Consider the following 24,052-nt stretch of genomic DNA (forward strand, 5'->3'; position numbering starts at 1 on the left):
CCACTTGCTCTGCACCATGCAACAAATCCTGCAACTCTTTTAAATCTGGTTGTTCTGGTTGTCTCATCTTGTTTTTCAGCTGAGATATCAAAAACTGTTGATACTTTAACATATGGAACTGACAGTTCAATGCCCTCATGGTTAAAGTGGCCGAGGTGTACACCTTTTTCCCCCACCTTTCTAAAGCTCTGGAATCTCTCTCTGAAGGTAATGGGTTTTTAGCAGTAGATGCCTTAATTCCCTTGGGACCCTGTGAAATTGTTTCTGGGTCAGCAGTATGGCTTTTATATAGGAACTGGTGAAAATCAGGAACCCGGTAATACCTGTCTGGTTTAACAGGAGCTGGAGGCAAAGAATTTGGATTAAGGCTGGCTTCTGTGTACACATCATCCAATATATCTAAAACAGGAGGGATAGCCAGAGGCCTATGCTGGGGGAGCAGAAGAAATTCCCTGAGCCTTTTCTTGGAATCTGAGTAATCTTGGCCTTCCCAGTGAAAGTGATCCCTCAATGTATGCAGGGTTTCCCCAAAAGAGAAGTCCTCAGGGGGGGAGACAGGGAATAGACTCCTCTGCATCAGAGTCTTCGAATGGAGAATAGGCATAATCCTGGTCCTCAGATAATTCTGAGGTAATAGAAGCTTGATCTGAGGAAGGGTAGTCTTCCTCTAATCTGGGCCTTTTGTCAGAGGGGGGTTGAGAACCCCTGATAAGAGTAATCAAATCCTCAGCCATTTTAAACATCTGCTTTTTAGGCATGGTGCCTTGAGAGGGGGTCTGAGGAACCTGTTTTATGGTTTTCATGGCTGCTTTAGATTTAGTGAAGGCTTTAATAGAGAAGGAGGAAGGCCTGAAGACCCCTTGAGAAATGGCAGGCCTGTCTAAATTCTGGGTTTCCCCGCCAGGAGTGGCGTCGGTATCTGTAGTAGGAATGGTGGCAGAGGAGCCTGCGACCTCGGGTACTGAAGACACCGGTAATGTAATGTCATTGGTACTCAGGGGCTGCGTAGGTGCCTCGCTGAGAACTGGAGAACCGGTAGTCGGCCTTAGCATGGTTTCAGTAGATGGTGCGGACCTCGTATGTCGGTCCTCATCTTTGCGTTTTTTGCTCAAAACTGGAGTCGGAGTATCCGACAACATAATATAATTCAATTTTTTGCCAAAAAAGTGAAGGGCGAACTCTGCCTGATGCTTAATAGTGCGCTTGTTGAATCTAGCACAAAAACGGCAGGCCGAGACGTTGTGGTCTGGGCCCAAGCAAGGTATACAGCAAGAGTGGAAATCCTTATGCGGTATTTGCTTCCCACATGAAATGCAATTATTAACTTTTTCTGACATCGGTCTGAGGCAAGAAAAGTTTCCCCAACAGGGTACTTAGCTTTCAAGAAGACTTCGGCTGAAATACTTTCGTAAATCTCAGGAGCTGGCCGACCAGCACTTGCGAACTGCTTCTGCTTCAGGCACCGCGCGGCAAGAAAGACTGAAGAAAATGGCGTCGGCTGCCTCTTTTATACCCCTGCCGCACTGACGTCAGGGAAGAAGCGACGACAACCGACGCCGGACCTAGACTTTGGAATTCGGCCGACCGAGGAACCGCCTGACGGCAGGATAACCCGTCTGTAATGACTGCATCTGTATGCACGATGAACATCTGAAAACTAGCAACGTCGTGGTCAGGGCCTAGGCAAGGAATACAGTAAGAATGAAAGTCCTTATGAGGCATTTGCTTCCCACAAGAAATACAATTATTAACTTTTTCTGACATCGGTCTGGAGCAAGAAAAACAAGTTTCCCCAACGGGGTACTTAGCTTTTAATGAAAACTTCGGATCTGAAATTCGAACACGAAAATCTCAGGAGTCGGCCGACCGGCACTTGCGAACTGCTTATGCATCAGGCACCGCACAGCAAGAAAGACTGAAGAAAATGGCGTTGGCTGCATCTTTTATACCCCTGGCGCTCTGACGTCAGGGAAGAGGCGACAGCAACCGATGCAGGATCCAAGACTTTGGAATTCAGGCCGACTGAGGGCAACCTGCCAGCAGGATAACCCAAATGTAATGACTGCAACAGTGAAACACGAAAAACATCATGGCATTATTAGTAGAGGGAGGAGCTCAAGAGCTGGATCCGAAGTCTGGAATATGTGGCAGAGTTGGATATGAGATTCGGATGTGAATCCATATACCGAAGAAGAATGAAAAGGACAAAATCAGATTGAGGACATGGACGGTTTTGCATAAGGTAAACTCAGGTACCACTTTAACCATGAAAGGATTAGTTCTCAAAGAAACCCCGTCCCTATGCAAAATGAGGTAGGGTTGGCTCACCATAAGAGCTTGCAACCCACATACCCTTCTTACAGAAGTCAGCACAATCAGTAAAACTGTTTTCCATGTTAAGAACCTCAAGTCAGACAGGTTAGCTGGTTCAAACAGAGCAAATATTACTCTCTAACACAAAGTTAAGCTCCCGATGAGAGACACATCATTTTTATTTTTTAGGAGGCCTCTTATGCAAAACCCCTTTCAAAAGTATTTTAACATGAGAATGCAGTGAAAAGAGGAGGATCCATGGGCAGACATGCTGAAGTGGCTGATAAATGAACCTTGATGGAGTACGAAAGGTCACAGGATAGTAACTCACACAAATATTGTAAAAAAACTGAACTAGCCCTGAATGGGTGCTGGTTATGTTGTTGGCATCATCTCATTTCCTAACATGCTTTTCTACTAACAGCCTTTCTTCCCTCAGTTAATATCTGCTGCACATCCTGAGTAAACAGGTGCTTAAAAGGAATTAAGATCATATCATCCAGTCAACAGAATGGGCCTGGGTGTATCAAACACCCCTGATCTTGAGCAAGAAGATCCAGTCTGAAAGGAAGCTTGTGGTAATTGCTCCCAGTCATTTCCAAAAGAAGGGAAAACCACTGCTGCCTGGGCCTTAAGGGAGTCACTGCAATGATCTTGTGGAATTCTTTCTGAACCTTTAGAAGTACCCTGGATATATGTGGAAATGGTGGAAAAGCAAAATAACATTTCTGTCCAAGGAAAAGAAAAAAACATCCATCTTCTAGGTCTTCTTGCATGGAGTTCTGGAGCAGAATCATGCCATTTGACTGTTCAGAAAGGAGGCAAACAGGTCTACTTGAGGAACTCAACAGCTGGATCAAATCTTGGAAGACCCTCTGATCTAGTTTCCATTTACGAAGATCTGCCCTTGCCCTGCTGAGTTGGTCTGCCACACAGTTTTGCTCTAACAGAATGTAGGATGCCTGTAGAGTGAGATCATGCTGTGAAGCTATAACCCAAGCTAACATGGGTAGTCTGCAGAGGGACACAACCCAGTTCCTCCTTGCTTACTGATGTACCACATGACTGTGGTAATGCCTAACTTGAAGAGGTTCTGGGGAACAATGATTCAGAAAGTTGAGTCCCTTGAACAGGGCAAGCATCTTTTATATTATGTGCTTGCATCTGTCCTTGGTGTCCCACACACCTTGGACCTTTCCCATCCCGAAACTGCTCTACAAGCAAAGTATAGGGGGCATCTGTGGTGACAGATTTCTTTGCAACAGGGAGGGAGAAGGGGAGAACTGGATTTAAGGATATTTACTGTCCCCACCAAATGGTCTCCCTTCTGACAAACCTTGGCACTAGGATTTGAAAAGACAGGGGATGTTGGTGCTGGGACCAAAGAGAAGTTAGCTACCATTGTATCTTACCCATATAGAGGCTTGCCAGGGGTTGTCATGAGAATCATAGACGCCATGAGACCCAAAATCCTGAGGTACTCCCTAGCTGTCAGCAAAGTCTGAGCAGAAAATCTTAGAAATAAACTTATTAGGTACAGATCTATTTTTACCTGTGGAAGGAAAGCTCTTTGAATGGAGGTGTCTTAGCTGACACCCAGGAATACAATCCTGTGTGAAGGAGTCAAAAAGACTTTTGAATGCTCTCGTGGAATCCCAGCTTGTGTAAGACATCTCTCACCCAAGAGAGAGAGATTCCAGACTCTGAAAAAAGTTTCTGCAACAGATAAGCAATTCTAAATATGAAAATATGTGGATGCCTTGTAGCCTGTAATGGGATATACATGGAGCTAGACACTTTTTGAACATTCTTGGCTCAGTGGACAGTGCAAAGGGTAAGGCAAAAAACGGATAATGTGATCCACACACACAGAATGTTAAATGCCTGAAGTCAGGATGTAATAAGCATCTTTTAAATCTAGAGTTACTAATGAGGAAGAGGAGGTAACAGGATGTGAAGTGACAGCATTTTGAACTTGGACATTATACATGTTAAGGGAAGAATGATTCAGGACTGGTCTCCAAACATTTTATTTTTTTGGCACTAAAAACATTGTTGAATAAAAACCTTTCCTAACCTGGGAAGGAGGAACTGGTTCCATCACTCCCTGGAAAGTACAGTTGTGTACCTACCATAAATGTAGATGTTAGAGTGTATTCACTGTTGCAGTCATTACTCTTGGGTTATCCTGCTGGCAGGCTACCCTCAGTCGGCCAGAATTCCAAAGTCTAGGTCTGGCGTCGGTTGCTGTCGCCTCTTCCCTGACATCAGTGCGCCAGGGGTATAAAAAATGCAACAGACGCCATTTTCTTCAGTTTTTATTGCCCCAGATGTCAGGTGCCCCCAAATTGGTAGGCTGAAAAATATGCCAATAAAAATGCATGCACAAAAATAACATTTCCTTCATCTACAAGCAAATACACCAATTAGGTTGTATAGGATAGAGAAGTGCAGATAAGACCCAGCAAAGAAAAGGGGGATGGTGGGTGGGTAACCTGGGCTGCAACAGTGAATACACTCGAACATCTACATTTATGGTAGGTACACAACTGTACTATGTTCATTGTGTTTCACTGTTGCAGTCTACTCTTGGGTTGAATCCCAAAGCTGAGGATGGGTGGCTGGACTAAATAGGATTAGGAGAGGCTAGGAGGCCTTGCAGGACTGCAAGTGGCAAAGCCTGCTCTGGACTTAGAGTAGTGCTTTGTGAAGGTGTGCACTGAACTCCAGGTTACAGCCTCTAAGATATCTTTGATTGATACTCCTCTGAGGAAGGCTGCTGAAGTGGCTGCTGTTCTGGTGGAATGAGGCCTAATGCCCTTAGGAACTGATTTGCCATGTTGAGAATAGCAGAAACGGATGCAATGGCCTATCCATTTAGAAATAGTACGTTTTGAGATGGCCTTTCCTTGTGATCCTGCAGCATATGACACAAAGTTGCTCAGTCTTTCTGAAAGCTTTAGTTCTGTCCAAGTAAAAGCATAGCTGCCCGTGTATGTCCAAAGAATGCAGAATTTTATCACCCTTCTTCTGTGGATTTGGATAAAAGGTAGGCAAGTGAATGGTTTGGTTGAAGGCCACACTGGACACCACCTTAGGCATAAATGCAGGGTTTGCCCTCAGAGAAACCCTGTCTGGATAAAAAAGGATGAAAGGGTCCACAGCCATGAGTGCTTGTAACTGCGAGACTCGCCTTGCAGAGGTTATTGCTAGGAGGAGCAGAGTTGTTTTCCAGGATAGGAATTTTATATCTGCTGTTGATGCCGGCTTGAAAGGAGGCAGTGTGAGTTTTTCCAAAACATAAATGAGGTCCCAGGTCGGAATTGGTGCTCTCCTTGGAGGCCTAATGTTTATGGCCCCTCTGAGGTACTGCCTTATTAAAGGGTGAGAAAAGATATGTGGTTCCGCATTGTAATGGGCTGAAATGGCAGAGGCATGAATCTTAATTGATGAGAAAGAAAGGCCTTTGTTCAGCATCTCAGTTAGGTATTGTAAAATCTGAGGGATATTTGGTACACACATGTCAATGCCTTGTTCCTGGTGCCAAGCACAGAATCTCTTCCATTTCTCTGCATAAGATTTTCTGGTACTGGGCCTCCTGGCCTCCAAGATAACATCCATAACAGCTTTTGAAAGAGGAGCATTCTGAATGGCTACATTATCTGCCATGCTGCTAGATTTAAGGTCCTGAGCTGGCTGTGCAGGATCTGATTGTTTTGTTGGGTCAGCAAGTGAGAAGTTCGAAGCAATATCCATGCTTGACCTTGAGACAAGCTCTTTAGGATTAGGTACCAGTGCTGGCGTGGCCAGTCTGGTGCAATCAGTATCATTTTTGGCTTCTCTTGTCTGACCTTTTAGGAGTACCCTGGGAAGGAGAGGCAGTGCAGGAAAGGCATATACTGTCAGATTTTTCCAGCTGAAGGATAGGGCGTCCACTTTCCATGCTTGCTTGTGATAAATCCTTGTGCAAAATCTCTGCAATTGGCAGTTCTGAGGGGAGGCAAATAGATCTATGTCTGGGCATTCCCATTTCCTTATTATCATGCTGAAAACTTGTGGATCCAGTTTCCATTCGTGGGGATCCATGAGGTTTCTGCTTAGTTCGTCTGCCAGAGTATTTGTTTTTCCTGGCAGGAATTGTGCTTGCAGCTGAACTTGAAAAGCCAATGCTGTGTCCCATAAGGTCATTGTTTGTCCGCAGAGGGGGTAGGAATGTGTACCTCCCTGCTTGTTTATGTACCACATGACCGTAGTGTTGTCTGCCTTTATCAGTAACTGTCCTGGATGAAGCAGGTCCTTGAAAGCTGTCAGGGCATTTTGAACAGCTAGCATCTCTTTTTGATTGATGTGAAGATGCATCTGGTTTGCAGGCCATGTGCCCTGAATACATTTTCCTGCCATATGGGCCCCCCAGGCATAATCTGATGCATCCGTTGTCCGTGTCTGTCTGGCTGTGGGTAGACTGAATGGCAGACCCTTGTTGTGGTGACAGGGTTCTGCCCACCATCGAAACTCCTGTTGCAGGCAGGGAATGAGTGCAATTACTGTCTCCAGGCTGTGGCAATGCTGAGTCCAAACGCTTTTTAGATCCCATTGTAGTTTCCTCACATGCAGTCTGGCATATGGAATTAGTAGAATGCAGGATGCCAAGGCTTGCAGGATTTTCCTTGCAGATAAGTGGGTTTTTGTTGCCAGTTTCTTGAAGTAAGTAGTCAGATGCTTTTGTTTGCCTGGCGTGAGATGAGCCATCTGGGCAGTTGTATTTAAGCTTGCACCCAGGAATATTATCTCTTGAGATGGCACTAGTTTTGATTTATTTTCGTTTACTGTGTACCCTAGGCCAATTAGTAGTCTTTTTAAAAACGCCAGATGCTTTAGAAGAATGTCTTTGTTCTCTGCTTCAATTAGGCAGTCGTCCAAGTAGGGATATATTTGAATTCCTTTTTGTCTGCAAAACGCAATTACTGGTGCCAGGCATTTTGTGAAGACCCTGGGCGCAGTAGAAAAGCCAAAGGGCAGTTCTGAGAATTGGTAATGCATTGAGCCAGCTATGAATCTGAGGTATCTTCTGCAAGATTGTCTGATTGGGACATGCAGGTATGCCTCTTTTAGGTCCAAAGTTATGAGCCAAGCCTTCTTACCCAGCACGGGCAGTAGCTGCTGTAGAGTCAACATCTTGAATTTTAGAATTTCCAGAAACTTATTGAGTATAGCCAGGTCTAGTATTAGTCTCCAGGTTTTGTCCTTTCTGGGTACTAGGAAAAGTCTGGAGTAAAATCCTTGCTCCTGCTCTTGTTGTGGTACTTGCTGAATGCCCCTCATGTCCATGAGGGCTGTAATTTGTTTTTGTGCCTCTGCCCATTGATTGTGTGGCAGGTCTGGCATACTTTTGACCTTGGTAGTGTGTGAAAATGGAACCTATAGCCTTGGGACACTATGTTCAGGACCCATTTGTCTTGGGTAACCATTTCCCAATTTGATGAAAAAAGTGCTAGTTTTCCCCCTAAGAGGGCTGCCGAAAGAAAAGTGCTTGGATCTGGTAGAGGAAAGTCATTGGGACTGTTTCCTGTAAGGCTGTGAATTGTCTTCACCGCTTTTGGAGGTAGGCGCACCCCATTGTTTAGGCCTGTATGAGCCTTGAGGCCGAGATCTGCCTCTGGGACGCCTGTATCTGCCCCTTTGTGGCCTGTCTGACACTGGAAAGGACCAATTTTTAAAAGGCCAGTTCCTGCTAAACCTGGGTGGCTGTACCTGTAAGAAATCGTTGACTGTCTGCATGGATTTTGCTTTATCCTCAATTTTTTTCAACACCTCTTCTGCTTTAGTACCAAACAAAGTATCATGCTGTAATGGTGCATCTAATAATTTTGCTTTAACATGATCAGGCAGATTCTGTTCCTTTAACCAAGCATGCCTTCTAATAACAGAACCTGTAACAGCAGCCCTGTAAGAGGCCTCCAGTGAATCATAACCACATTGCAAAGTATGCTTTCCCACTTGTTCAGCTGCATGCAATACATCCTGTAATTCCTTGTTCTCTGAACATTCAGTATTTGTCAACAATTTCTGTTTAAGCAGTGACATTAAATATTGCTGATATTTAAGCATATGAAACTGACAATTTAAAGCCCTTACAGCCAGGGTAGCAGAAGTGTAGACTCCCCCCCCCCCCATCTGTCTAGAGCCCTAGAATCCCTATCGGAGGGGACAGGTTTTTTTGCAGTGCAAGCTTTGACCCCTTTGGGACCCTGAGATATAGTTTCTGGGTCAGCAGCGGGGTTTTTATATAGGAATTTGAGAATCCGGGACCCTGTAGTATCTGTCTGGCTTAGCAGGTGCAAGAGTCAGGGGACAGGCCGGACTCTGAAAATACATCATCTACAATGTCTAGAACAGGTGGAATAGCAAGGGGTCTGTACTGAGGAAGTAGCAGAAAGTCTCTGAGCCTTTTCTTAGATTCAGAATAATCTTGGCTCTCCCAATGGAAATGCTCCCTCATGGTATGTAGGGTTTCCCCAAAAGAATAATCCTCAGGAGGAGAGGCTGAAGGAATGGTTTCTTCAGCATCAGAATCCTCATAGGGAAGCATGGAGTAATCCTGTTCAGAAGAGGAATCAGAGGAAATAGAAACCTGATCAGAAGAATCATACTCTGTCTCTTGCCTAGGCCTCTTATCAGGAGGGGGATGGGAGCCCCTGATCAAAGTAATTAGGTCTTCGGCCTGTTTGAGCATCTGTTTTTAGGCATGGAAGTCTGAGCAGGAGAATGCTGTACTTGTTTCTTTGTCTTTAGAGCTGCTTTAGTCTTTGAAGCTGAAGATGACTTAATATATAGTTGTGTAGGTCTGAAGACACCCTCAGAAGCCGATACCTGCTTAGTGGCTCTGAACCCATCTGAGGGAATGATTTCTGAGTGTCCAATACCTTGGAGTATCCAGAGGCCCAGTCAGCTCTACGTGGGAGTCAGAAGTGGCCTGTGGCTCTGAGGTAGCGGGCGGCAGGGGCTGCGAAAGCGCCTCACTGAGAACCGGCGACTGGCCTAGCAGAGGCCTCATCAGTTTTGGACCTCGGATGCCTATCCTTTTCCTTGTCCTTGCGTTTTTTGTAAACTCCGGTTGTCGGCTGGTCCAACGGCATTATATAATTAAATCTTCGGCCAAAGTAATGAAATGCAAAATCGAATCGACAGTTAATAGTGCGTTGGTTAAATCTAGCACAAAACCAACAGCTAGCAACGTTGTGATCAGGGCCTAGGCAAGGAATACAGTGTGAAAATCCTTATGAGGTATTTGCATCTCACAAGAAATACAATTGTTAACTTTTTCTGATATTGGTCTGGAGCAAGAAAAAAATTTCCCCAATGGGGTACTTAGCTTCAATGAAGACTTCGGTTCTGAAATTTGGATTTGAATATCTCAGGAGTCGGCCTACCGGCACTTGCGAACTGCTTTTGCTTCGGGCACCGCATGGCAAGAAAGACTGAAGAAAATGGCGTCGGCTGCATCTTTTATACCCCTGGCGCACTGACGTCAGGGAAGAGGCGAAAGCAACCGACGCCTGACCTAGACTTTGGAATTCTGGCCGACTGAGGGTAGCCTGCCAGCAGGATAACCCAAGAGTAATGACTGCAACAGTGAAACACGAACATCAGCATGTGATGATGAACAGATGGAAATAGCAGTCCAGTAGATGAGGTATTAACCCCCCCCCCCTCCCCCCGAAAGGGAGACTTCCCTCCCACTGGAATCTATAACCTTGACAGATAATCCTCAGAAACCATCTGTCTGAAACTATCTGTTACCAAAGAGAAAGGTGGAGATTCAGTTTCTGGAAGGAAAAAGGGATTGCCAGGGTGGGGATGACAGGGTCCCTGAAACAGTTATTCTGACATTTTGGATTGGTCTTGGTTTTGGGGGGAGTTGAATTGTTGTACAACTGAAGGAACTACATTTAAAGCAGATTTTCACTCACAAGAAGAAACTGGAGACAAAACATTCCTCATACTTTCAAGTTAATCAGAACAAACCTTAACATATGAACCTGACAACTCAAAATGCTGAAAACCAGAGTTGTAGAAGCATTTTCACATACTTATCAATAATCTTCCCATCCGTATCAGAAAGATCAGGACTGGAACTAACTAGGATTAACAAAAGCTGTAGCTGCTGGGTCGGGTTTGGGAAGAGTGTATAAAAACACTAGGATGTTCTGGAAATAGTCTCAGAGAAAGATAACCCCCACAGGGAGAATCAGAAACTGAGCTCTCCTCAAGAGTCTGAATGAGAAATCAGCCTGCATCTGCCCCTTCTAGCTTCTTATCCAGATTCAGAATCTTGAACCTCTTCAGGACAAGAGGTATCCCTCTTTCATTTACCAGAAACTGTTTTGTAAGAATCAATAGCTTGAATTAAACCCCAAGCCAGACCCAGCAAATTACTCACCAAGGAAATTTGAGGAGTGGATACATGTTTTGTTTTCAGTTTCTTTTTGAGAGGAAATAATGGGGCCACCAGTGTTATTAATGGCAACAGAAGCTTTCTCAGGGATTATGACAAAACAGGGAAGCTGTCCCTGTTCTCTCCCAGGACTGACAAAAGTGGCACTCTCTTGCCTACTGGGGGGACTCCAACAGCTGCAGAAGATGTGCTTAACCCCCGGTCCATAGTCCCTGCAGGTGCTACACCATAGGGATGTGGGGTAAAAGATGACTGGTCTGAGGTACAACTAATGGCAGACTCACCCACCTGCAGCTGATGCAAATTGCTAGCCTGCTGAGGTGGCAAAGGCCATTTTTGCTTTTTTTTTTTTCCTTTTTGTGGCTGGAAGGTGGACTGACCATGGCACAGTTTCTTCATGGTCAAGCTGAAAATGGTGCATTGCTACCAGGAAAAATAAGCAGAAAAAGCTGTGAAAAGGTTAAAGTCTTTGAAAGTTACCGTGACAAATGCCCTTGAACATTTTTCAAAAGGGGGGGGGGGGGGGACTCATTGCTGCCACGGCCAAAAGGAAGTCTTCACAATTATCTCTGGAGAACCCTTTTGAATCTTTAGAATCAACCTCGATATCAGTGGAAAAGGTAGAAAAGCATATAGGAACATTCCTGCCAATGGGAATGAGAAGACACATGTCTTCCAGGCCTGTTTGCAAGGAATGCTGCGGCAGAATTAACTGTCTGATGTGAAAGGAGGTAAACAGATCTACTTGAATAGTTCTCCAGATATGAAGCAATTCCTGAAGACCTTTTGGTTCAGTTTCAGTTAGTGAGGGTCTTTCCTGGTCCTGCTAAGCTTGTCTGCAATTATGTCTAGCTTTGATGGAATGCAGGCAGCCTGAAGGGAAAGAATGAGGCAGGTTGCTAGTTCCCTGGCTGTCACAGATAGTCTGGGAACTGGTACGATCTGGTTTCCCCAGTCTTTTAGTGTACCAAATCACTGTGGTGCTATCTGTGATTATTATCAGAGGTCCTGAAGACTCAAGATGTTTTAGTGATTTGAGAGCATTTATTACTGCCATCATTTCTTTGATATTTGTGCGTTTTAATTTCTACTGTTTGTTCCACAAGCCTTGATCTTTCTTCTCTTTGGACAGTGTTTCCCGACAAAAGTCTGAGCCATATTTGGTTACACTCAGTAGGACATGTGAGAAGGAAAGACCTAGGTTAAGAAATAACTGGCCCTCCATCCCAAACTAACTCCGTTTTGACAAACCACAGCACTAATGTCTGAAAGGAAAGTGGGTACTGGTGTTGGGTCCAAACAGATACATGAAGTCACTGAATGTTTCTCATGTGAAGTCTGGCTAGAAGAAAATGAGAATTTGTTGAGGTCATGAAACCCACAATCCTGACATACTTCCTGGCGCAGGTCAGAAAATGGAAGGAGAAATTCAGAAACTGTTTCTTGTGAAGGTCTACTTTGTCTTGAGGAAGAAAGAATATCTGTATAAAATCTTACCATAACCACAGATATCCTTCTCTTCTATGCTGCAGTATTCTAGGTGTGGGATTTCCTGCCTCAAGCGACTCGTATGTCAGCTTCTATACAAAAGCTTCAGCTTTGCTGCTGTAGTGTGCGTGGGATGTCACACGTAGGGCCATAAACCAAGGGGCCTTTAATGTGACGTCTGCACGCACAATCCTCAGAACTTGAAGGCCAGCAGGCAGAGAATAAGGCCCAGCAAGAGGTGTGCCAGTTGTTTATAGGTGTGTAACTTGGAGACCTACTGAAATGTAGGAAGTACAGGAAGGTAGAAGACTAGGGGGGGACTGGTGGGTGGGAAGGAATACTGCAACATAGAAGAGAAGGACATCTATGGTTATGGTAAAATTTTAGACAACTATTCTATGTCCTTCTATTCCTATGTTGCAGTATTCTAGGTATGGGAGTGTACCACAGCTTAAGAGAAAGAGAGGGTGGTGGTAGATACAGAGGGTTCTACAAGACCCTGCAGGATTGCTCCGGCGAATCCTGTTCTAGCTCTGGAAACTTGATCAATTTGTAATGCTTGGTGAAGGTGTGGATAGTGGCCCAGGTGGCTGCTTCCAAAATGGATGTTGTGTCCAGGCCTTTCATGAAGGCCCTTGAGGTGGCCACAGCTCTAGTGGAATGGGCCTTGATTCCCCTTGGGGGTTCCTTTCCGTGGTGACAGTAGCAGAAGCAAATAGCTTTTCTGATCCAGCATGCAATGGTTTGCTTGGAGACTGCCTTGCCCAGGGCTCTGGGGTGGAAGGAGACAAAGAGCTGGTTTAGTGTTTCTAATGGCCTTAGTCTTGTCCAGGTAGAATCTACATTGTCTGTGCACATCCAGAGAGTGCAGTACCCTCTCCCCTTCGTTAGTGGGTGGGGGAAAAAAGGTGGGCAGATGAATGGATTGGTTATGAGAGAGATCACTGACCACTTTAGACATAAAGGAAGGGTTGGTTTGCAAGGACACACTGTCTTTGTGGAAGACTGTGTAGGGGGGTCAGGCCATTAGAGCCTGCAGTTCTGACACTCTTCTGGCTGAAGTGATAGCCACCAGAAGGACAGTCTTCCATGTACACATCTGTAAGGACGAAGGGCTGGCAGGTTCAAAGGGATGTTGGGTTAATTTCTTGAAGATGTAGTTAAGGTCCCAAGGTGGAGGGATAGGTTTCCTAGCTGATCTCATGTGCAAGACCCCTTTAAGGAAGAGCTTTATGTCGAGCCTGGCCAGCAAAGGGGGTTCCAGGGGCAGGCAGGCGGATATGGCCGAGAGATGAACTTTTACAGAAGAATAAGAAAGGTCATTTTTTATCAATTGACAGAAGTAGTTTAGAACCAGGAGAACCTCGGCAGAGCTGGGGTCCCTTCCCTTTTACAGATACCATTTTGCAAATCTTTCCCTTTTAGCCAGGTAAGATTTTCTGGTGGTAGGTTTCCTTGCCTCCCTTAGGACTGAAAGCACGTCCTCTGAGTAGTGGTGTCTGAAAGGAATCAAAGGTTTATCACCCACAGAGTCAGAGACATCTGTACCTGTGGGTGTAGGAGAGTTACTTTGTCTTGTTACAATAGGTCCACCTTGTAGGGTAACTTGAAGCGACTGCCCTTGGCTAGTTTGTGAAGTAGGGGGAACCAGTGGCCAGTAGGGAGTCACTAACAAGATTTTTGGTTCGTCCTTCTGGATTTTCAGGAGGACTTTCTGAATCAGTGGGAATGGGGGGAAGGCATAAAGAAACTTCCCCCTCCCAAGAGGTGCTAAAAGCATCCACTCTCCATGCTAGAGAGGAGTGGGTTTTTGAGCAGAAGCTCTGCAGTCGCCTGTTCTGGGGGGAGGCAAACAGGTCTATTTGTGGAGCACCCCACCGATCGTCTAAGACTACCTCACTGTTCAGCATCCATTCGTGTTGAGGTAAGGAGGTCCTGCCCAAGAGGTCTGCTTGGTGGTTGTCCTGTGAGGGGATGTAGACTGCCTGCAGGACTAAGTTGAGCCAGGAGGCTAAGTCCCATATCAGCAGGGATAGACTGCACAGCTGACAGGCCTTTGTTCCTCCCTGCTTGTTGAGGTACCACATCACTGTGGTATTGTTGGTGACAATCTGGAGCAACCCTGGAAATGGAAGGGGGTGAAGATCTGTAGAGCTAAGAAAACTGCTGTCATTTCCCTGATATTGATGTGTTTGGCCTGAAGAGAGGGATGCCGTTTCTCCTGAATCTTAAGAGGCCAGAGTTGCTCTTCAACCTGAATCTGAGGCATCTGTATGCATAACTTGGGTTGGGGTGGGGGGCTGTAGTGAGAGCCCCGAGTTCAATTTCACTTGCTGGATCCACCGTTGATTTCTGTTTTCAGACAGGGAAGGAGGGGGATGGCCTGCTCCAGGGGATGTAGGTGCTGGAACCAGGTGTTCTTCAGAAACCACTGCAGCTTGCGCATGTGCATTCTTGCCACAGGTAGCATGGGGATGGTTGCTGCCATCAAACCCAGGAGACGAAGAAAATGCCTTCCTGTCACCTTTCGGGATAGTAGAGCTTCCTGGAAGTGGGAAGTTAAAGACAAAACCTTGTCCTGAGGTAGAAAGGCCTTCATTGTGTCTGTTCCGATTCTGCAAACGAGGAAAATCTTGTCCTGGCTTGGGATCAGAGAGGATTTGGGGAGTTTGATGGCGAATCCTAGGTTCTGCAGAAGGAACATGGTGAAATGTAGATGCTTTAGTAGAGCATTCCTGGACTCTGCCAGAATCAGGATGCCATTCATATGAGGGTAAATTTGTATCCCTTGAGTTCTGCAGAAGGCAATGGCTGGGGCCAGGCATTTTGTAAAAACCCTGGGGGCCGTGGATAAACCAAAGGGCAAGGCAGTAAATTAGAAATGAGAGGAAGGGCCAGAGAAATGCAGGAATTGTCTGTGGGAACTCCTGATGGGTATGTGCAGGTAGGCTTCCTTTACGTCTAGGGTGACCATGAAGGCCTTGGCTGGAATGAGAGGCAGCAAGGTGGGGAGTGAGCATTTTGAAGGATGGTACCTGAAGATGTAGGTTTAGAAAGGACAGATCTAAGACGGGTCTCCAGGGACAATCTTTTTTGGGGACCAGGAAGAGACGGGAGTAAAACCCTTTTCCTTCTTTTCCTGGAGGAACAGGTTCTATGGTGCCTAGCTGTAGAAGATCTGACAGAACTTGTGGCATGAGATGGACCTGGTTTTTGGGGAGGGAAGAGATGCCTCTTCTGGGTGGCTTCTCTTTCCAGGATAGGAAGTACCCTTTTAGGATAATGTTTAAAACCCACTGGTCTGAAGTGATGGATTGCCAAACGGGGAGACAGTGGGAAAGGCGGGCTGAGAGGGGGAGGTGGGCAAGGCAGTCACACATTACTGGGGCCTCCTCTGTCCTGAAAGGGCTGTCTGGGTTGCTGTGGTGTAGCACAGGATATGGAGTTAGTAGGTCTTTTGGCCCCTCTCCTGGACCTGGAAGAGGATGGCTGTGGAGTAAGTCTTACAAATGTGGCTTTAGCAGCATATTTCCTGTAATACTTGGGTATGGGCGATACCAGCAGGTGCTTAATGTCCTGGAACTTTTTGCTTTTTTCTTGTAGATTTTTAAAAAGGTCAGCGGATTATTTTCCAAACAGCACATTGTGGTCCAGAGGGGTGTCCAGGATTTTAGCCTTGAAGTCCTTGGGGAGGTTCTGAAGTCTTAAGCACGAGTACCTCCTGAGTGCTGAAGCGGATGCTGCAGACCTGGTGGATGCCTCTGCACCATCATAGCTGCACCTTATGGAGTGCCTGGCTACCTGTTCGCCCAAGGAAAGTTTGGATGAGAAGTCTGTCTTGCTGGGACTGTCAGGCAAGGAAGCCAGCATGAAGGAGGCTTGAGAGACCAAGTTTAATGCATACTTGGTCATGTGGGTCTGATAATTTATGGCACTGAAAGCCAAAGTAGAAGTGTACACCTTCTTCCCCATCCTATCCATGTACTTACTCTCTTTGTCAGTGGGTAGTAGGGAGGCAGAAGGCAGCAGTCTAGATTGCTTATCGGCTGTGGTGGCAATAACAGCTGGGTCCGCCAAGGGTGACTTGACTAAGAATTTGTGGTTCTCTGGTACTTTATAGAAGTGGTCAGGATGCTTAAGGGGCTGAGGCTGGGAGGCAGGGGCCTTACAGGCCACATTGAAGGCATCCAAGTAACCAGGCATAACAGGGGGAACTGCTGAAGGGGAGGGTGATTCCACTTGCAGCAGTTCAAAGTACCTTTTTTGGGTGCCAGTCATTTGGGAAGTGTCCCATTTAAAGTAATCCTTCATCTTGGTGATGGTCTCACCATAAGTAATGTCCTCAAGGGTAGAGTCCCCCTCCACAGATTCCTCATCCGGAGAGTAATATTCCTAGGGGAGACAATCTGGGAAACTTAAGAAATGGGCTCCACAGATGAAGAGAAAGAAGAGTCATGTTCTTCTTCCCTGACCTGAGGGGTTATGGATGGGAGGGAAGAAGCAGAGGCAGGCCTAAGGCTCAGAAGAGGCAGGGTGGAAGTGGCTGAGGCTGATGGCCTGCATGAGAGAGGAAGTGAAGGCCTGCCAGTCCGGTGTGACTTCTGAAGAAAAGGAGGTATGTTTAGTTTTCTGCTTTTTGTTGGCTGGAGAGGAAGTAGAGAGTGGCCTGGTGTCCGGTATGGAGATTAGTACATCTGAAGTCTGAATTCCTGTCAGAGGTACCACTGAAACTGGTTCCCCCTCGACCTCGATGGGTGTCTATATCTGAGTGAGCTCTGAGGACATGCCGGTCGCCTGCTGTGAAACAGCTTCCTCGAGGGACATCGCTGCAGTCAACAGATCCTCCGAGCATACCTCAACCCCTAGATCGGCAGTTGGCGGTGTGTTGGTAAGCGGAGCGGAAGGCGAAGAAGGCCTAGGAAACTTGGCCTTCTTGCGTGAAGGTTCAGGTACGGCCTCTGATGCAGGATCCATCCTAAGGGCTAACCGTTTGAGGCGTTGGTTCTCGAGGTAGCGATTTAACACAGCTAGATGGCTGCGCAAGGTCTTAGGGACAAACGATTGACAAATAGCACAGGAGGGGTGATCGTGTTCCCGGCCTGGGCAAAAAAACACACCTGTCATATGTGCCCTTGTGGGGTATCTGGCACCCGCATTGGCACTTTCCCTTTTTTCCTGACATCAGCTAAAGGCTACAACAACCAAGCGTTGGCTATAACAATCATCAAAAATAAGAAAGTTTGAAACCCAATGGGCTACTTATCTTCAAGATGCGAAGTCTATGAAGAAGCGATTGTACAATGCAAATGTCATCTGCGACTGAAAAGTTCTGAGGATTGAGCATGCAGGCGTCACATACAAGGCCCCATTTATGGCCCTACATGTGACGTCCCACGCACACTACAGCAGCCAAGCTGAAGTTTTTGTATAAAAGCCGACGACGTACGAGTCGCCTGAGGGCAGAAAATCCCACACTTAGAATACTGCAACATAGGAATAGGACATCAGCCTTCATGAGAGCTGTATTGGAATAAGAGAAGATTTCTGCAAGTTCACCTAGAACCTCAGACTGAAAAGGAGATCCTTTCTCCAGGACAGCAATACCCGACATTTTGAAATAGTGTGCAAAAATAAGACAACAGTCTTAAATATGGAAGTTTGTGAATACCTTGCGACTTACAATACGCTATTATTGGTGCCAGACACTTTGCAAACACCCTTGGAGCTGTAGATAGCCCAAAAGGTAAGACAAGAACTGAAAATTTAAGCCAGGTGCAGAAAAAAAAAAAAAAACAAGGAATAAGTCTGAGAATTGGGATGAGATAAGCATCTTTTAAATCTAGACTTACCACAAAAATTGAGATGTGAGATGAGGAATTACCAGGACTGAAGTGAATGCATCTTGAACTTTGAGACTTTGACGTGAAGATTTAAGAAAAAAGTTCTAGGACTAGTCTCCATATTTCTTCTCTCTTTGGTACCAGAGAGATTCTTGAACAAGATCCCTTCCATGTTTGTTCTGGAAGAAGCAGTTCTCTAACCCCTGAAGATAGCATCTGTTCCAGGACTGGAGGAAACATTGAAGTTTGGTTTGAGGGATGGGAAGAAATCCCATGAAAAGGAGGAAGTGATTCCCCAATGCCAACTGCAACCTTTCTGAATGATTCTCAGGATCAATTGTCTGATGTTATCAGATGACACTGAGGAAAAGTAAGATGTGGACTTTGGAAAAAATTTAACGAGCTGGCAGGGTGGGAAGGGAGAAACACCAGAGGAGCACCCCCCCCCGCTTTCTTTTTTTGAGTTTTCTGCCATTGCCTTTTGAAATTCTGTACCTTGCTGTGAATGTTTGTTTCCTAAGAGAGGAAAGGCCCTATTGAACTTTGGATAGAAAGGTTGAGAAATCTGTGTGGCCCCCTGAATTAATTTCACTTTTTCATAAAAAGGGAAGGACCTCAGCCGAAGAAGGGCCAAACAATATATCCCAATCTAAGGTAAATTCAAGATCTCAGCTTTGAGCAGCTCTGGTGGCAACAATTTTGAGAATATTACTAAGCAAACCTTCTGATTTACTGATTTGAGTAGCAGCTGCTTTGGACATGGTCTCAGTAGAGTCAAAGCCAATTCATAGTGTATTTGGTTACTTGAAAAATAGAAGCTATTAAAGAATTCAGAGATGCTTTAATCTCAGAAGAAATGAGGTTAGAAGCTAACTTTCTCATATTTTGAAAAGAAGCAAGCAGGTATTTTTTTACATACTATCCTGACAATTCAGAATTCTAAAGGTTAAAATAGAAGAATACACTTTCTTACCAAAACTATCAAATGTTTCCCCAACTTTAACAGAAATGAAACGGTTAGTATGACTGTGTTTGGTGACAGATGGTTTTGCCAAAGAAATAACTGCAGGATGTGATTTTGCAATTAGAAAATACATATTTGTGAGTCTGGGGGATCTTACATAATAAGACATTTTTGGGGTAAGCATATAACCCATACAGTTTAGGCTACTGCATCAGTGATCTAATTATGAACAACTTTTAGTATGTAATCATGAGTCATAAAATTAAAGCCATGACAATGAAGTTACTGGATATGTAGCTCTGTTTATGACATAGCCGAGCAGCCTTGAATACCTGCCAAATGGTGTAGCTTTGCTTGAATGCTTCATGACTAATATAAAGTGTCTTTCGGGTGGTGCTTTGCAAAACACATCCGCCTCTTTTGAGGTTGGAGCTAAATATAAAGGAACTTAACCTTCATAATGTCTTGGAAGTCCATTTTGGTTCAGTACTGATATTTTGAGAATATTTCCTCTTACAGGAATAGGTGTTCCCATCAGCAATCTGAAACATTCACCCACATTGTCTACAGTATGTTCTTTGGGGTCCTCAGAGACGAACCAAATGTGCCCTCAGTGATACCAGTCAGAAAAAGATGATGATTTAAACTGCTCCACTGAGGAGGCTTCCTCATCACCAAGGACAGACTTAATTTAGCCTCCTCCAATATAACCTCAGTTAGGACCTGCAAAGGTTCTCTTCTTTCTATGCAGAGAGTAATCCAATGACGGTCTGTGCTAGGGATCAATGCCTGCTGGTACAGGGCCAATGCGATTTCCTGAACTAGTTTAATATATTTTTCAGTGGCTAGTACGTTGGCCAGGAGAACATAAAAACTTTCTAGGAAGAAAATATTTAGGTGCTTCAACTATAATACACTCACGATCTGGTTGTGCTACTTCCTCTAACTAGGAAACTACTCTTAAATAATCAGTTTAAATTACAAGTGGTCTCAAATTTATGTTATTACTTTTTCTGAGAAAATAATGTTCAGTGTTATACTGTCAATTTTAATGATCACCTGTTAGACAAGGTCTATGCAATACAATGCATAATTAGTTTTGTAAGGCATGCTCAACCTTTATTTAAAACATCAAAGGCAGTTATTTATGTCATGATACTTGTGTATTATATCTTTACAATTGTATGTAATAATTTCTTATGCACACCTTCAAACTTGCGATGTAATATTTAATTGCAAGTAATATGAGAAAAATTCTAATGAAAATCATATTTGAAAAAAAAAATACAAGTGATGATGCCCTTTCAATTTTAATAGTTAAAACCACAGGATTCACAGATTATTTTCAGAGTACTTTAGAGTGGTTCTGTAATCAATATTTTCTAAGCCATCAGAGGTGCAATTCCATTGTTGACGTGCTGAAGATGTACAGTTTTTAAGGGCATCAATAAATGCTTCTATTTGTGAATGTTTACCAGAAGACACTATTTTGTGTTCTCTTCTCTTAGTCTTCTCTTACCTCTGTAGTGTGAGGCCAGAAGACTTTTTCCAGACTGCTTTTCTACAATCATTTTTTTAAATAAATAAATACAGCTTTCAACCTCCCTTTATCTAGTTACTTTATTAAACCTCCGACAAACAACATGCAACATACATTTATATTCAGAATCCAAAATAAAAGAATTTCACAAGCAATTTGTCTGTCACATGCATGCCTGTTAAATCAGGGAGAGAAGGCTAGATTTCAAGTTCCACAAGTCAGCATAGATAAAGCCCTGACTATGACCTAGGTAACAAGAGCTTTATTGGTGGCTTTGTCAACAGGAAGAGTGGCATGGGAGAGATCAGGAATGACAAGGCCTTGCCTGATCGACTCATGAATAGGTCAGTGAAAACAATGAGTGCATCTTGCCTGAACTATCATCACTATCTAGGTCTTCACTTACATGCAAGTAAAAAATGCAGCATATATAGTTTTTCAAGATGATCCTATTATGTTGTTTTTATACTGATACCTGTAAGAAGGACGTCTAGACAGAATTTCTCTACGTTTCTGAGAGTCAGTCACACTGTCTACAGACTCCTGCGAGTCTTCACTTTCTGCGATTGTCGAAATCTAAGATTAAACAGCAGAAACTTAAGACATTTCCATTTCACAAGTATCAGCATGCTATCACTTTTACTCAGAAAACAAAATTTGTCAAAATTACTTTGATAAGGTAAATATAAAACACAGCAGTTAATACACTCATCCAATCAGTAAACAAATCAAATATCAAGGTGATTGCCACAGGGTTTGCAATTTCATATTTGAAATCAGCTGCAGTGGAGACGTCTTTAACCACATTTTTTTTGTTGTTTTAACAGTGGCTTGGACCTTTAGTGGGCGTGAGACTCTCGAGCTGGGACTACAACAGAGGGCATACCATGCTCACACTCTGCTCTTTTTTTGAGCTGAGCTCTGTGGTGTACAGTGATACAACCCTGACGTTGTCTTTCGGCTTTTCCTTGTTAGGGGTCGCCACAGCAGATCATTTGTCCGCTCATGATTGGCAGTGGAGTTTTATGGTGTTGAGTTGCCAGCCCGGCATCCAACCTTCCAGAGAAGGCACACACATGCACGGACTCATGCCTACCCTATGAACCAGATAACCAACGTCTGAATAGCAGCTCTGGTGCTGAAATAGCTAAGTGGGAAGTAAGCATGTAATACTTGGTCACAAACTGGGGTGGGGTTATTTTACTGTATGCAAATGGACGTAACAAAACTACATCCACTAACCAGGGTCACAAGCTTGGCTCATCATGCTGGTGAGTGTTTCCCTCATTAAGAGGTGGGTGGGAGCACTCACACACTTAGTGGGGTTATACACCAGGCCCTTGCTATGATACAGTTGCCTATGTCAGACACCAGAAACTGGGAAAAGCTCTAGTTAGAAACACTCTCCCTGCTACCATCACTACATGTACAGACACAAGCCTCCATGGCTGCCTGGATAATAGCCCCTACAGACAGGTCTCACATTCTCAATGGGAATTCCCCAAACGGTACGAATATGATTGAGCTCAACACAGATGTGGGGTGATAGATGGTCAGTAAGCAAAATGGGGGGAAAAAAAACACAAAGATAAAAGATGAAAAATATGTAGTTTTTCTAATTCCAAATAGGAGATGAGTAAGACTTTTCTACATACAGATGTTCCTGGAAAAGATCATAAGCGTAACAGGTTCATAATTGAAATGCCTGAACACAAGTAGCCACAATAAAATACATAAAATCTGAAAAGTTTTCAAATTCTTCCAGTAGTAACATAAGAATAAGCATGTCTTGCAAAATGTTATGCAGCAATCAGATTTTATATTAAACAAGTCAAGAGCAAGTTACTTAACAGGTACAGGACCTCATTCATACAAATCCAATCAGACTATAAAGAAAAGAAAGCGACATTCTGGTCTGCATCAAAGATCCTGTATTTGAACATCAATTGTTACTGCAAGAAAACTGAAATATTAATGTTCATCAAAAGACTAGTACTACAAGAATCAAAATTCTGTATAAGCAGAATACAATCTGCTCCCATAAATGGGAGAATGGGCTCAAAGACATCTTACAGGAAAGTGGAAGCAAATGCTACTCTATATTCAGTTTGTAAAAACCAGTAAAACTGACAAAAATCTGTCCAAGTAACAGAATCTCAAATACTTTGGAAGGTCACGTTTTAAGAAAGGCTGCTGTTGAAGCTGTATAGCTACCACAAAAACCTTGGCAACCCATTCAAAGCTTGGTCTAGTTGCCTTAACAATAACATAATTAGACAGTCATTTAAAAGGAAGTCTGTTTAGATAATGGACTACCCCCACTTTACATTCAAAAATTACAAGCTGCTTATTTTTGTTTTCTGAGTGATGTGAAATCTTTCGCTTTGTTTTCAATTTGGAAAGTAAACTAGAAGACTGACACACTGGTTTAAAGAAATGACAACAAAATGCTTTTGCATTAAAGGATTACTGCTTCTCAATAAAGACTCTAACCTTCAGGAAAAGAGTGAATGGCTCTTTACACATTACAGGCCCATAGTTCAGAAATCCTCGTTAAGTAGCTGCTGCTTAAGACAATTTGTCAAGAGACATATTTAAGATCTGCTGATAAAAAACAACTTACAATACGGGGATGTCAAACTGTCATTTTCATTTATGAGCTTGAAATTCAAATCTGGAGAGAAAAGACTCTCTGGAAGCCTTAAATGAATAAATCCCTTCATAAACTGCTTCTATGTAACATGATGGCCCAAATTCAAAAACAAACATGCAAGCAAAAACAACACAGAAATGCACTTCACAAAAAAGATTAAGCCAAGCAAAAAAGTATTGCAGAATCCAGGGAACTGGACTGCAAAATAAAAAACACCATGGAGTAAATCTCCCTCTTATTTAAAACAACCACCGCCTTTCTCTGGGGGAACTGACACATACAAATCAACCCAAGCACCACAAAACCATCTGACAGAGTTAAGACAAATGAATGTAGTACTCTGCCCTGGTGCGGAGTTAGAAAGCAGTTCGAATTCTTCTATCTGTAGGCTGGGCCACAGACACGCTTATTGAAAAGTTAAATGAAGGTGGTCTTATCAAAGAGAAGATTCATGCTGCCAGTACTTCAATTCAGTGAAAATAGTTTTCAGCAATTTGAGATTTCAGCGATTTGGTCAGGATAAATAAAAACGAGTGAAATGAGCTTTCAGTGAAAAGTACAGTTTTGTACCTACCATAAATGTAGATGTTAGAGTGCTGCAATCATTACACTTGGGTTATCCTGCCATCAGGCCGCAGTTGGGTTATCCTGCCGTCAGGCGGTCCCGCAGTCGGCCAGAGTTCCAAAGGCTTGGTCTGGCGTCGTTGCTGTCGCTTCTTCCCTGACGTCAGTGCGCCAGGGGTATATAAGATGCATCTGATGCCATTTTCTTCAGTTTTTCTTGCCCCAGATGTCAGGT

At 44.0% G+C, this 24,052-nt stretch overlaps 1 protein-coding gene across 3 annotated transcripts in view; it reads right to left on the minus strand.

Moving 5' to 3' along the window:
* The window catches only part of CREB1 (cAMP responsive element binding protein 1), a 1,172,277-nt gene that overhangs the window by 476,746 nt on the left and 671,479 nt on the right, over positions 1 to 24,052 (minus strand). For all 3 annotated transcript variants that reach the window (XM_044060541.1, XM_044060540.1, XM_044060543.1), the window contains exon 4: positions 21,076 to 21,176. In XM_044060541.1, the coding sequence (XP_043916476.1) occupies positions 21,076 to 21,176 (101 nt within the window). The remainder of the gene's footprint in view (positions 1 to 21,075; positions 21,177 to 24,052) is intronic.

Source organism: Protopterus annectens, chromosome 2.part0, assembly GCF_019279795.1.
Source record: "Protopterus annectens isolate FY-2018-M chromosome 2.part0, PAN1.0, whole genome shotgun sequence".
NCBI classification, from domain to species: Eukaryota; Metazoa; Chordata; order Ceratodontiformes; family Protopteridae; genus Protopterus; species Protopterus annectens.